Source organism: Nerophis ophidion, linkage group LG10, assembly GCF_033978795.1.
Source record: "Nerophis ophidion isolate RoL-2023_Sa linkage group LG10, RoL_Noph_v1.0, whole genome shotgun sequence".
Classification (NCBI taxonomy): domain Eukaryota; kingdom Metazoa; phylum Chordata; class Actinopteri; order Syngnathiformes; family Syngnathidae; genus Nerophis; species Nerophis ophidion.
Genome location: NC_084620.1, coordinates 58,766,827 through 58,779,577, shown reverse-complemented (window position 1 = coordinate 58,779,577; position 12,751 = coordinate 58,766,827). Strand labels below are relative to the sequence as shown.

The 12,751-nt window shown below is 42.9% G+C and overlaps 1 protein-coding gene across 2 annotated transcripts in view; it reads left to right on the top strand.

Annotated features, from left to right (window-relative positions):
- The first annotated feature begins 8,354 nt into the window (after window positions 1-8,354).
- The window catches only part of pfkfb3 (6-phosphofructo-2-kinase/fructose-2,6-biphosphatase 3), a 53,095-nt gene continuing 48,698 nt past the window's right edge, over window positions 8,355-12,751 (top strand). The window contains exon 1 of one of the 2 annotated variants that reach the window (XM_061914228.1): window positions 8,355-8,572. In XM_061914228.1, the coding sequence (XP_061770212.1) occupies window positions 8,494-8,572 (79 nt within the window). In that variant the 5' untranslated portion in view covers window positions 8,355-8,493. The remainder of the gene's footprint in view (window positions 8,573-12,751) is intronic. The other variant, XM_061914227.1, reaches the window with a different exon arrangement.

The window sequence follows — 12,751 nt, the reverse complement described above, 5'->3', positions numbered from 1 at the left end:
CGTAATATGATCAAACTTTTTTGTTCTTGTCAAAAGTCTAGCAGCCGCATTTTGTACCAACTGTAATCGTTTAATACTAGACATGGGGAGACCCGAAAATAATATGTTACAGTAATCGAGGCGAGACGTAACAAACGCATGGATAATAATCCCAGCGTCTTTAGTGGACAAAATGGAGCAGATTTTATCGATATTACGGGGATGAAAGAAGGCCGTTTTAGTAACGCTTTTGATGTGTGACTCAAAGGAGAGAGTTGGGTGGAAGATAATACCCAGATTCTTTTTGTTTAATTGTTTGGTTGTCAAATGTTAAAGTTGTATTATTAAATAGAGGTCGGTGTCCAGCAGGACCGATAATCAGCATTTCCTTTTTCTAGCGTTGACTTGCAAAAAGTTAGCGGACATCCATTGTTTAATTTCATAAAGACACGCCTCCAGCTGACTACAGTCCGGCGTAGTGCATGGATTGCATTTAGTATAGCTTGTGTTTGAATGGTTTTATTAGCCAATTATATCTGACATATTAGCCTCATGTTCTTTGTCACCTCCAACTCTTCTAACTTAAAGACACCCTATCTTAAGGATGGGGTTCTTAGCATCACTGGCAAGTATTTAGTGACAGTGAGTCATGTATTTGCTCCTGATTACTGCTGTCCATTTTCATTGGCGGGTTAGAAAATGCATAAAGTACCAGTGCTGCTTTTTGTAAACACTGAACCTGTAAAAGTTTGGAAAGAGCTTTCCTATCAGTACAAACAAGTCTAGTTTCACAATCAGAGTTTCTACCTTTTCACTTCACTTTCTGACGTCTTCAAGTGGATAGTTCATTAACGGGGTTTTTTTATTTTTTATCCTTAAATTCAGGTTAGTTGTAGCCCAGCTGACCTCCAGCTGCAGTGACTCACTTAGAGGGATGTTGTGAATAATAAAGTCAACTAAGAATTCACACTTGTTTGTGTCACATGCAGCTGATGCAATTATGTGAAAGAAGGTCACATATGAAGTCAAAACTGCAGTAGATGAAGCCAACTTTCTTCTTTTTTTATCAAACATATGTTTCCTAAATGTTACATTTGTATACATCTTGTTGTTTAAAGGGAACTTTTGTACAGTCCCCAAGTTGCCTCCTGACTGTATATGTATTTATATTACATGTATTGTGTAGGACAGGGCTTTTTAACCTTTTTCACCTCAGGGCCCAACTTTTCCACTAGTGACTCAAATATTAATGCTGAATAATAATCCTACTGTTGATTTTAATCATATTATTATAAATATATCCAACCTACTTACAGTTTACAATCTTGTCAAATGATATGAAAGCATGTGTTAACCACAAAGATTAAACCGTAGGCTTAGGTCAGGCTGATTAGACAAAATAGGAGAGAGTGACGAAAAACACATTTGAGGTCAAATAAATTCAAACTAAATAATAATAATAACGAAAATGTTAAATTTTCAATAAAATTAAAGTGTAAATGAAAATACAGCTTCACTATTTTAGTCATATTTTTTGCGCTTAAGAAACATCTCAATGACTCATATCTCCAGACTTCGTCTGTTTGTTTGATATTGTCATCACTGCCACAATTGGTGGAAAAGTGTATTACAACTGAGTACTGGCCGATACGGACCACAGCTGACAAACATATTCTTTGGCGGCTCAAGAATGGTGTAGGACAGGGGTGCCCATTACGTCGATCGCGAGCTACCAGTCGACCGCGGGGGGTGTGTCAGTCGATCTCCAGCCAGGCTTTTAAAAAAAATAGACCTAAAAATTTGTGATCGTCAATCTTCACCAAGACGTCACTTAAATGACATTCACGGTACCGGAGGGTCTTGTGAGATGACGCTGGCTGCTGCAAGATCATTATTATGAAAATATGACAGAGAGGAAGGCGAGAAACACTTTTTATTTCAACAGACTCTCGCGCCGTACCTTCTGTCAAAACTCTAAAGGCCGACTGCACATTTCCTATCTTCACAATAAAAGCCCTGCTTCATGCTGCCTGCGCTAACTAAATACAGAGTCTCGGAAAACTGGCCTGCACAAGCGATCCCTCAGAAAGCTGGCGTGCACAAGTGATGTGCACGCCAGCTTTCCGAGACTCTTATTTTGTTAGCGCAGGCAGCATGAAGCAGGGCTTTTATTGTGAAGATAGGAAATGTGCAGTCGGCCTTTAGAGTTTTGACAGAAGGGACGGCGCGAAAGTCTGGTGAAATAAAAAGTGTTTCTCGCCTTCCTCTCTGTCCATCCATCCATCCATCCATCATCTTCCGCTTATCCGAGGTCGGGTCGCGGGGGCAACAGCCTAAGCAGGGAAACCCAGACTTCCCTCTCCCCGGCCACTTCGTCTAGCTCTTCCCGGGGGATCCCGAGGCGTTCCCAGGCCAGCCGGGAGACATAGTCTTCCCAACGTGTCCTGGGTCTTCCCCGTTACCTCCTACCGGTTGGACGTGCCCTAAACACCTCCCTAGGGAGCCGTTCGGGTGGCATCCTGACCAGATGCCCGAACCACCTCATCTGGCTCCTCTCGATGTGGAGGAGCAGCGGCTTTACTTTGAGTTCCTCCTGGATGGCAGAGCTTCTCACCCTATCTCTAAGGGAGAGCCCCGCCACACGGCGGAGGAAACTCATTTCGGCCGCTTGTACCCGTGATCTTATCCTTTCGGTCATGACCCAAAGCTCATGACCACAGGTGAGGATGGGAACGTAGATCGACCGGTAAATTGAGAGCTTTGCCTTCCGGCTCAGCTCCTTCTTCCCCACAACGGATCGGTACAACGTCCGCATTACTGAAGACGCCGCACCGATCAGCCTGTCGATCTCACGATCCACTCTTCCCTCACTTGTGAACAAGACTCCTAGGTACTTGAACTCCTCCACTTGGGGCAGGGTCTCCTCCCCAACCCGGAGATGGCACTCCACCCTTTTCCGGGCAAGAACCATGGACTCGGACTTGGAGGTGCTGATTCTCATTCCGGTCGCTTCACACTCGGCTGCGAACCGATCCAGCGAGAGCTGAAGATCCCGGTCAGATGAAGCCATCAGGACCACATCATCTGCAAAAAGCAGAGACCTAATCCTGCGGTCACCAAACCGGAACCCCTCAACGCCTTGACTGCGCCTAGAAATTCTGTCCATAAAAGTTATGAACAGAATCGGTGACAAAGGACAGCCTTGGCGGAGTCCAACCCTCACTGGAAATGTGTTCGACTTACTGCCGGCAATGCGGACCAAGCTGTGGCACTGATCGTACAGGGAACGGACCGCCACAATAAGACAGTCCGATACCCCATACTCTCTGAGCACTCCCCACAGGACTTCCCGAGGGACACGGTCGAATGCCTTGTCCAAGTCCACAAAGCACATGTAGACTGGTTGGGCAAACTCCCATGCACCCCCAAGAACCCTGCCGAGAGTATAGAGCTGGTCCACAGTTCCACGAACAGGACGAAAACCACACTGTTCCTCCTGAATCCGAGGTTCGACTATCCGACGTAGCCTCCTCTCCAGTACACCTGAATAAACCTTACAGGGAAGGCTGAGGAGTGTGATCCCACGATAGTTGGAACACACCCTCCGGTCCCCCTTCTTAAAGAGAGGAACCACCACCCCGGTCTGCCAATCCAGAGGTACCGCCCCCGATGTCCACGCGATGCTGCAAAGTCTTGTCAACCAAGACAGCCCCACAGCATCCAGAGCCTTAAGGAACTCCGGGCGGATCTCGTCCACCCCTGGGGCCTTGCCTTCCTCTCTGTCATTTGTTCATAATAATGAACTGGCAGCAGCCAGCGTCATCTCACAAGACCCTCGGGTGCCGTGAATGTCAATCAAGCAAGCTACGGAATTTGCCGCCAATGTTTTTCTTGTAAAGTGTATGGAAGCTGGATGAATTAGATGCCAAAAACCAACCACTTTCATGTGGTATTGTACAGAAAGGACAACTTTTTTTCTCCTCCATTTGAAAATGTGGGCGTTATCGTCATTACTGTCTGATTCCAATCAATGCAAGTCATCAGAATCAGGTAATACACCAACTTATATTCTTGTCTTCGTGAAAGAAAGACATCTATATGTGTTACACATGCTTGTATTATCATTAAACACATTTAACTTGTTTACAAAAATGTCTCTTTCATAAATAAAGAAATATAAATGATATATATAAATGAGGTAGATCCCCTCGAGTTGGTCAATTGAAAAGTAGCTCCCCTGCAGAAAAAGTGTGGGCACCCCTGGTGTAGGATATATTTTGTTTATCCCACAATGGGAACATTATGTGGTTTCTGTGCAGATTTTAAAAGTCCAGAAACAATAAGGTAAAAACTAGTATAATGATTCCTTTTTGGCTTGATTAATCACATTTTAAAATTTGGATTAATCACTTGCTTGAATAATTAAATTTAGCTTATGAAAAGACCCTAATATTTGAACACAAATTAAATGTTATTGTCTGAATGTCATCCAGCAACATTTTTAAGGGTTTTACTTGAATGCATGTCATTTATTTGCCCAAAATTTGGTAACGGTTTTGTCTTAAGTTCTCTCAGGATGTGGTTTGGACAGAAGTGTGCCAGCGAGACCACCGGTCAACAGTCTCCGCTCTCATTGTAGGACTGACCTATGCATTGGTCTGATCCCTAACCAGGTACATGATTAATCTAAGTGTGTTCATGAATAATGCCATCATGTGTTGTGATTAATCTCACGAGTTAATTTTGACAGCCCTCGTACAAACACATGAGAAGGAGAGGGGAACAAAGACGAGAAAAGAGGACAGAGCTGCCATAATGAATATTACATCTCAACACGCACAAACTATCAAACCAAGCAACCGGGAGAGCTGACTGCAGCCTAGGCTGCCCACTAGCTCTCCACCAACGTCCGTTCCGCACGGACGAGCAAGAATGTGAGACATTTACACAAGTGGTGTGTATGAGTAAGACCTCCTGAGTGATGACTCAGGCGGCACATAACCCGGAGGAGTGATACACCGCACGTTTCACTCCGTAGGCAGCAGACAAAAATAGGGAAACCAAGTTGCATCACACAAGATGAGGTCTAAATTTAGATGAGCAAGACTCGCTTGTGAATATCATTTTGGGCCCAGAAAGTGAGAATTATTCACAAGCACAAAATCAAATGATATTTTTCAACCACTAGTGTGCCGTGAGAGATGATCTAATTCCACCTATTTTGGTTAAAAAATTTTTTGCAAAGCAGTAATTCTAGTCTGCAAATAATGTGATCTGCAAATGATGTGATCTGCAAATGATCTTAGCGCTGCTTTCGATACCGTCGATCATAATATTTTATAAGAACGTATCAAAACACGAATTGGTATGTCAGACTTAGCCCTGTCTTGGTTTAACTCTTATCTTACTGATAGGATGCAGTGCGTCTCCCATAACAATGTGACCTCGGACTATGTTAATGTAACGTGTGGAGTTCCCTAGGGTTCGGTCCTTGGCCCTGCACTCTTCAGCATCTACATGCTGCCGCTAGGTGACATCATACGCAAATACGGTGTTAGCTTTCACTGTTATGCTGAAGACACCCAACTCTACATGCCCCTAAAGCTGACCAACACGCCGGATTGTAGTCAGCTGGAGGCGTGTCTTAATGAAATAAAACAATGGATGTACGCTAACTTTTTGCAACTCAACGCCCAAAAAACGGAAATGCTGATTATCGGTCCTGCTAGACACCGACCTCTATTTAATAATACAACTCTAACATTTGACAACCAAACAATTAAACAGGGCTACACGGTAAAGAATCTGGGTGCTTTCTTTGACCCAACTCTCTCCTTTGAGTCACACATTAAAAGCGTTACTAAAACGGCCTTCTTTTATCTCCGTAATATCGCTAAAATTCGCTCCATTCTGTCCACTAAAGACGCTGAGATCATTATCCATGCGTTTGTTACGTCTCGTCTCGATTACTGTAACGTATTATTTTCGGGTCTCCCCATGTCTAGCATTAAAAGATTACAGTTGGTACAAAATGCGGCTGCTAGACTTTTGACAAGAACAAGAAAGTTTGATCACATTACGCCTGTACTGAATATACCTTTATATACATATATACATACATATATACCTATACTGTATATACCTTTATATACATACATATATACCTATACTGGCTCACCTGCACTGGCTTCCTGTGCACTTAAGATGTGACTTTAAGGTTTTACTACTTACGTATAAAATACTACACGGTCTAGCTCCAGCCTATCTTGCCGATTGTATTGTACCATATGTCCCGGCAAGAAATCTGCGTTCAAAGGACTCCGGCTTATTAGTGATTCCCAAAGCCCCAAAAAAGTCTGTGGGCTATAGAGCATTTTCATTTCGGGCTACAGTACTCTGGAATGCCCTCCCTGTAAAAGTTCGAGATGCCACCTCAGTAGAAGCATTTAAGTCTCACCTTAAAACTCATTTGTATACTCTAGCCTTTAAATAGACTCCCTTTTTCGACCTTGGAGAGGAGGAAAGCAATGGATGTCGAGCGGGTCTAACATGATACTGTGAAAGTTCAATCCATAGATTGATTGATTGATGTGTTGTTGTTGACTGTCGCTGCTGTCTAGAGCTGGGCAGAGTAACCGTGTAATACTCTTCCATATCAGTAGGTGGCAGCCGCTAGCTAATTGTTTTGTGGATGTCAGAAACAGCGGGAGGCAGGGTGAAGGTAAAAAGGTGTATAATGCTTAAAGAAAAGGTGAGTGCCCCAAAGAAAAGGCATTGAAGCTTGGGGAAGGCTATGCAAAACAAAACTAAAACTGAACTAATTGGCTACAAAGAATGCTGGACGAGAGCAAAGACTTACTGTGGAGCAGAGACAGCGTCGGCAAAGTACATCCGAACATGACATGACAATCCACAATGTCCCCACAAAGAGGGATAAAAACAACTGAAATATTCTTGATTGCTATTGTCTGTCATAATGTTTTTATCATTCGATCTGACATTATTGGGAGGTTTGGTTCCTAAAAAATAGACATACCGACCCCAGACATCCATTTTCTACTGCTTATTCCCTTTGGGGTCGCTGGTGCCTATCTCAGCTACAAATTGGGGGAAGGCTGTTACACCCTGGACAAGTCGCCACCTCATCGCAGGGCCAACACAGATAGACAATAGTCACACACTACGGCCAATTTAGTGTTGCCAATCAACCTATCCCCAGGTGCGTGTCTTTGGAGGTGGGAGGGGCCTATCCCCAGGTGCATGTCTTTGGAGGTGGGAGGGGCCTATCCCCAGGTGCATGTCTTTGAAAGTGGGAGGGGCCTATCCCCAGGTGCATGTCTTTGGAGGTGGGAGGGGCCTATCCCCAGGTGCATGTCTTTGGAGGTGGGAGGGGCCTATCCCCAGGTGCATGTCTTTGGAGGTGGGAGGGGCCTATCCCCAGGTGCATGTCTTTGGAGGTGGGAGGGGCCTATCCCCAGGTGCATGTCTTTGGAGGTGGGAGGGGCCTATCCCCAGGTGCATGTCTTTGGAGGTGGGAGGGGCCTATCCCCATATGCATGTCTTTGGAGGTGGGAGGGGCCTATCCCCAGGTGCATGTCTTTGGAGGTGGGAGGGGCCTATCCCCAGGTGCATGGAGGTGGGAGGGGCCTATCCCCAGGTGCATGGCTTTGAAGGTGGGAGGGGCCTATCCCCAGGTGCATGTCTTTGGAAGTGGGAGGGGCCTATCCCCAGGTGCATGCCTTTGAAGGTGGGAGGGGCCTATCCCCAGGTGCATGTCTTTGGAAGTGGGAGGGGCTTATCCCCAGGTGCATGTTTTTGGAGGTGGGAGGGGCCTATCCCCAGGTGCATGTCTTTGGAAGTGGGAGGGACCTATCCCCAGGTGCATGTCTTTGGAAGTGGGAGGGGCCTATCCCCAGGTGCATGTCTTTGGAGGTGGGAGGAAGCCGGAGTACCCGGAGGGAACCATGCAGTCACGGGGAGAACATGCAAACTCCACATAGGAAGATCCCGAGCCCAGGACTACTCAGTCAGGACCTTCGTATTGTGAGGCAGACGCACTAACCGCTCCTCCCCCGTGCTGACCCCAATAATTGCCCAGGCCTGCTTTAAAGTCATATCCAACAACCACTTTTTATTGTCTACTGAGTTTCGTTTTTTTGTTTTGTTTTTTTCAACACAAAAAATGTGCCTGGGCTCAAAACAATGTTGAAAATCACCGGACTACGTCATCATGACACATCGATTCTGCAAGGCAAATGATCCTGTAACACCTACAGCGGCCACCGGGTGTCGCTGTGGCTGGCGGGTGTACGCTCGTTTCCGTGTTTCGTCATGCGGTCACGTGGCGTCCCCCGGCCGGGCGGAGTTAAATAGCGTGGGTGCCGCGCACATCCCCGCACATGAGCCCCACGGCACAGCGGCAAACAGCGGCCTTTTCAACCTCCACCTAGCTTTCATTGAAACCATTCTGCCCTACTTTCTACTCAGCCCGTGTTGCGTTCAAGGCCTCAAGGAATGCCCAGAGAGCTGACCCAGAACAGGATCCAAAAGATCTGGCTTCCTAGCAAGGATGACAAGCCGGCTCCCCGGAGAGGTAAATACTTCTTTTCACTCCTGATATCATCTTACATTCTATACCATTTGAGGCTTTTAGTTAACAGCGACGTGAGCCTTTTACTGCTGAAAATGACCTCTGCAATGCTAATGGACGCCGTCAAAGATTCCACCTTCATCTTTCACTTGTCGTCACCTTTCACGTTGGACCGAATTTATTTCAAATCAAATCAAATGGGGTTTTGCCACATTTTGATGACCTAGGAATGCCGTCATAGTGAAGCGCGAGCACGTGTTCTACAGCCGTCACCATGGCAACCGCAACCTCTGATGCTGACGCCTTTTTTTTTTGGGCCGGAAAGCATGACGTGATGATCCATCACAGGGGTCACCAACCTTTTTGAAAGGTACTAAATAATGCAAAGAGCTACCAGTTTGATACACACTTTAAAAAATTGCCAGAAATAGCCAATTTGCTCTCTGTTATAATTAATGATATTTATCTCTGTGGAAACACTGATCATCTTAATGATTTCTCACAATAAATATATGTAGAAACAGATACATATAAAAAAAAGGGTATTTCTGTCTGTCATTCCATCATGCATTTTTTTTCCTTCTACTGAAGGTTTTTTGTAAATGTTGAAAAAAACACTTAATTGAACGGTTTAAAAGAGGAAAAAACCAGAAAAAAATTAAATTTAAATTTTGAAACATAGTTTATCTTCAATTTTGACTCTTTAAACTTCAAAATTCAACGGAAAAACATGAATAGAAAAACTAGCTAGTTGGAATCTTTTAGAGAAAAAAAAAAATTATTTATGGAACATCATTAGTAATTTTTCCCGATTAAGATTAATTTTAGAATTTTGATGACATGTTTTAAAGAATAAATCCAATCTGCACTTTGTTAGAATATATAACAAGTTGGACCAAGCTATATTTCTAACAGACAAATCATTATTTCTTATAGATTTTCCAGAACAAAAATTTTTAAAGAAATTCAAAAGACTTTGAAAAAAGATTTAAATTTGATTCTAAAGATTTTCTACATTTGCCAGAATATTGTTTTTGAATTTTAATCATAAGTTTGAAGAAATATTTCACAAATATTCTTTGTCGAAAAAACAAGCTAAAATGAAGACTTAAATTAAAATGTATTTATTATTCTTTAAAATAATTAAAAAAAAATTATTGAACATTGAGTTAAATTGTCAGGAAAGAAGAGGAAGGAATTTAAAAGGTAAAAAGGTATATGTGTTTCAAAGTCCTGAAATCAATTTTAAGGTTGTATTTTTTCTCTAAAATTGTCTTTCTGAAAGTTATAAAAAGCAAAGTAAAAAATAAATGAATTTATTTAAACAAGTGAAGACCCAAGTCTTTAAAATATTTTCTTGGATTTTCAAATTCTATTTGAGTTTTGTCTCTCTTTAGAATTAAAAATGTCCAGCAAAGCGAGACCAGCTTGCTAGTAAATAAATACAATTTAAAAAATAGAGGCAGCTCACTGGTAAGTGCTGCTATTTGAGCTATTTTTAGAACAGGCCAGCGGGCGACTCATCTGGTTCTTACGGGCACCGCGTTGGTGACCCCTGACCTAGTGACTAGACCAAACTAAAGTAAAACTGAATTGGCTACAAAGTCAACAGATACAGAATGCTGGACAACAGCAAAAACTTACGACGTCCACAAAGTACATCCAAGTGTGACATAACAATCAATGTCCACACAAAGAAAGATAGCAACAACTGCTAACACAAAGCAGATGCGTGACCATGAACTGATTAACGTGGACCCCGACTTAAACAAGTTGAAAAACTTATTGGGGTGTTACCATTTAGTGGTCAATTGTGCGGAATATGTACTGTACTGTGCATACTACTAATACAAGTTTCAATCAATCCATCCATCCATCTATCCATTTACTACCGCTTATTCCCTTTGGGGTCGCGGGGGGGGCGCTGGTGCTATCTCAGCTATAATCGGGCTGAAGGCGAGGTACACCCTGGACAAGTCGCCACCTCATCGCAGAGTTTCAATCAATCAAGAAATAGCGCTCAAAGGAAGACATGAAACTGCTACAGGAAAACACCAACAAAACCGGAAGGGCAACCAAAATAACAGCGCAAGACAAGAACTAAAGCACTGCACAAAGTAAAACTCCCAACAAACTGAAAATAAGGCACGACGACGTGGTGGAGTTTAATTTTTTAACATTTTCTGCTGGTGGTGTGCCTCTAGATTTTTTAATTAAAAAAATGTGCCTTGGCTCCTTCGATAGGGTGTCTTGTCCAGGGTGTACCCCGCCTACCGCCTGAATGCAGCTGAGTAAGGCATAATTTGTTATGGCAACACACACTGAGTGATCACCACAGTACAATACAGACATGTGTATATAATTCACCTGTAATTAAAGCTACAAGCAGCGATGGACGGGACCGACTTTTGCTGGTGTTTCCTGCCTTTACCCATTCAACATATCTTTACCTGCACGTTACCTACCTTCCCTGTATCCTGCCTCTTTCTTTCACCCAGTCAACATATCTTTACCCGCACAGTACCTCCCTTCTCTGCATTGTGTGGTCACGCTGGTGTTTCCTGCTTTTAAGCGGCCCTCTTGAGACGGCAGCAGAGCAGCAGCATCAGCGCGGCGATTCTTTGAAGGCTCGTAAAATCAAAACCGGAGCAGTTAGAAAAAACTCTTTGCGCAACTTTTATTCAGAAGGGTTCAATCTCTTTCCTGTGCGAGTTTGAAGCCGACACAACAAACGCACTCAGAGGAGATAGTTTGAAAAAAGGTGACGGGTATTTACAAAACTTTTTGTTTTGAAGGGGCAATTGCCAACTTCCTGATGATTTTTGCTGAAGTATGTAAATAAATGAATGTTGGTTTAAGTGAGACCTACATAGAAGTTTTTTTTTCATGTCTCTACGACATTCCTGCCGGAAGTTACAAGCAGTTTTGTCTGTGTTTTCTTCCTAGGAACAGTTTTGTCTGTGTTTTATTCCTAAGGGGCGCTAGAGCGCAATTTAGAGTTTTGTTTTTTTTCTTTTTTTATTAGATCGCAATTTTCGCCAGTCCTGATGTGTGTGTCCAGTTTGGTGAGTTTTTAAAGTATTTTAAGGGGGTCAAATTACAGCTCAAAGAGGCAAAAATGACATTTTTTTAGGAAACTTTTGTTTTGAAGGGGTTTTTGCCAACTTCCTGTTGATTTTTGCTGTAGGAGGTCAGTGTATGAAATCTAGGTCTAAGTCAGACCTACATAGAGGTTTTTATTTCATGTCTCTACGACATTCCTGCCGGAAGTTACAAGCAGTTTTGTCTGTGTTTTATTCCTAGGGGGCGCTAGAGCGCAATTTAGAGTTTTGGGGTTTGGTTTTTTTATTAGATCGCAATTTTCGCCAGTCCTGATGTGTGTGTCCAGTTTGGTGAGTTTTTTAAAGTATTTTAAGGGGGTCAAATTACAGCTCAAAGAGGCAAAAATGACTTTTTTTTTTAGGAAACTTTTGTTTTGAAGGGGTTTTTGCCAACTTCCTGTTGATTTTTGCTGTAGGAGGTCAGTGTATGAAATCTAGGTCTAAGTCAGACCTACATAGAGGTTTTTGTTTCATATCTCTACGACATTCCTGCCGGAAGTTACAAGCAGTTTTGTCTGTGTTTTCTTCCTAGGAACAGTTTTGTCTGTGTTTTATTGCTAGGGGGCGCTAGAGCGCAATTTAAAGTTTTTTTTTATTTTTTTTATTAGATCGCAATTTTCACCAGTCCTGATGTGTGTGTCCAGTTTGGTGAGTTTTTTAAGTATTTTAAGGGGGTCAAATTACAGCTCAAAGAGGCAAAAATGACTTTTTTTTTAGGAAACTTTTGTTTTTAAGGGGTTTTTGCCAACTTCCTGTTTATTTTTGCTGTAGGAGGTCAGTGTATGAAATCTAGGTCTAAGTCAGACCTACATAGAGGTTTTTGTTTCATGTCTCTACGGCATTCGTAACGGAAGTTACAAGCAGTTTTGTCCGTGGTTTTTCCTAGGGGGTGCTAGAGTGCAATTTTGGGTTTTGGTTTTTTGATTAGATCGCAATTTTTGCCAGTCCTAATGTGTGGTAAATTTGGTGAGTTTTGAAGCATGTTAAGGAGGTCAAATTACAGCTCAGTATAATAGTAATAAAACTTTAGAAATACAATAGGGTCCTCTGTTCCAAAGGGACATTCGGTCTCTAATTATAT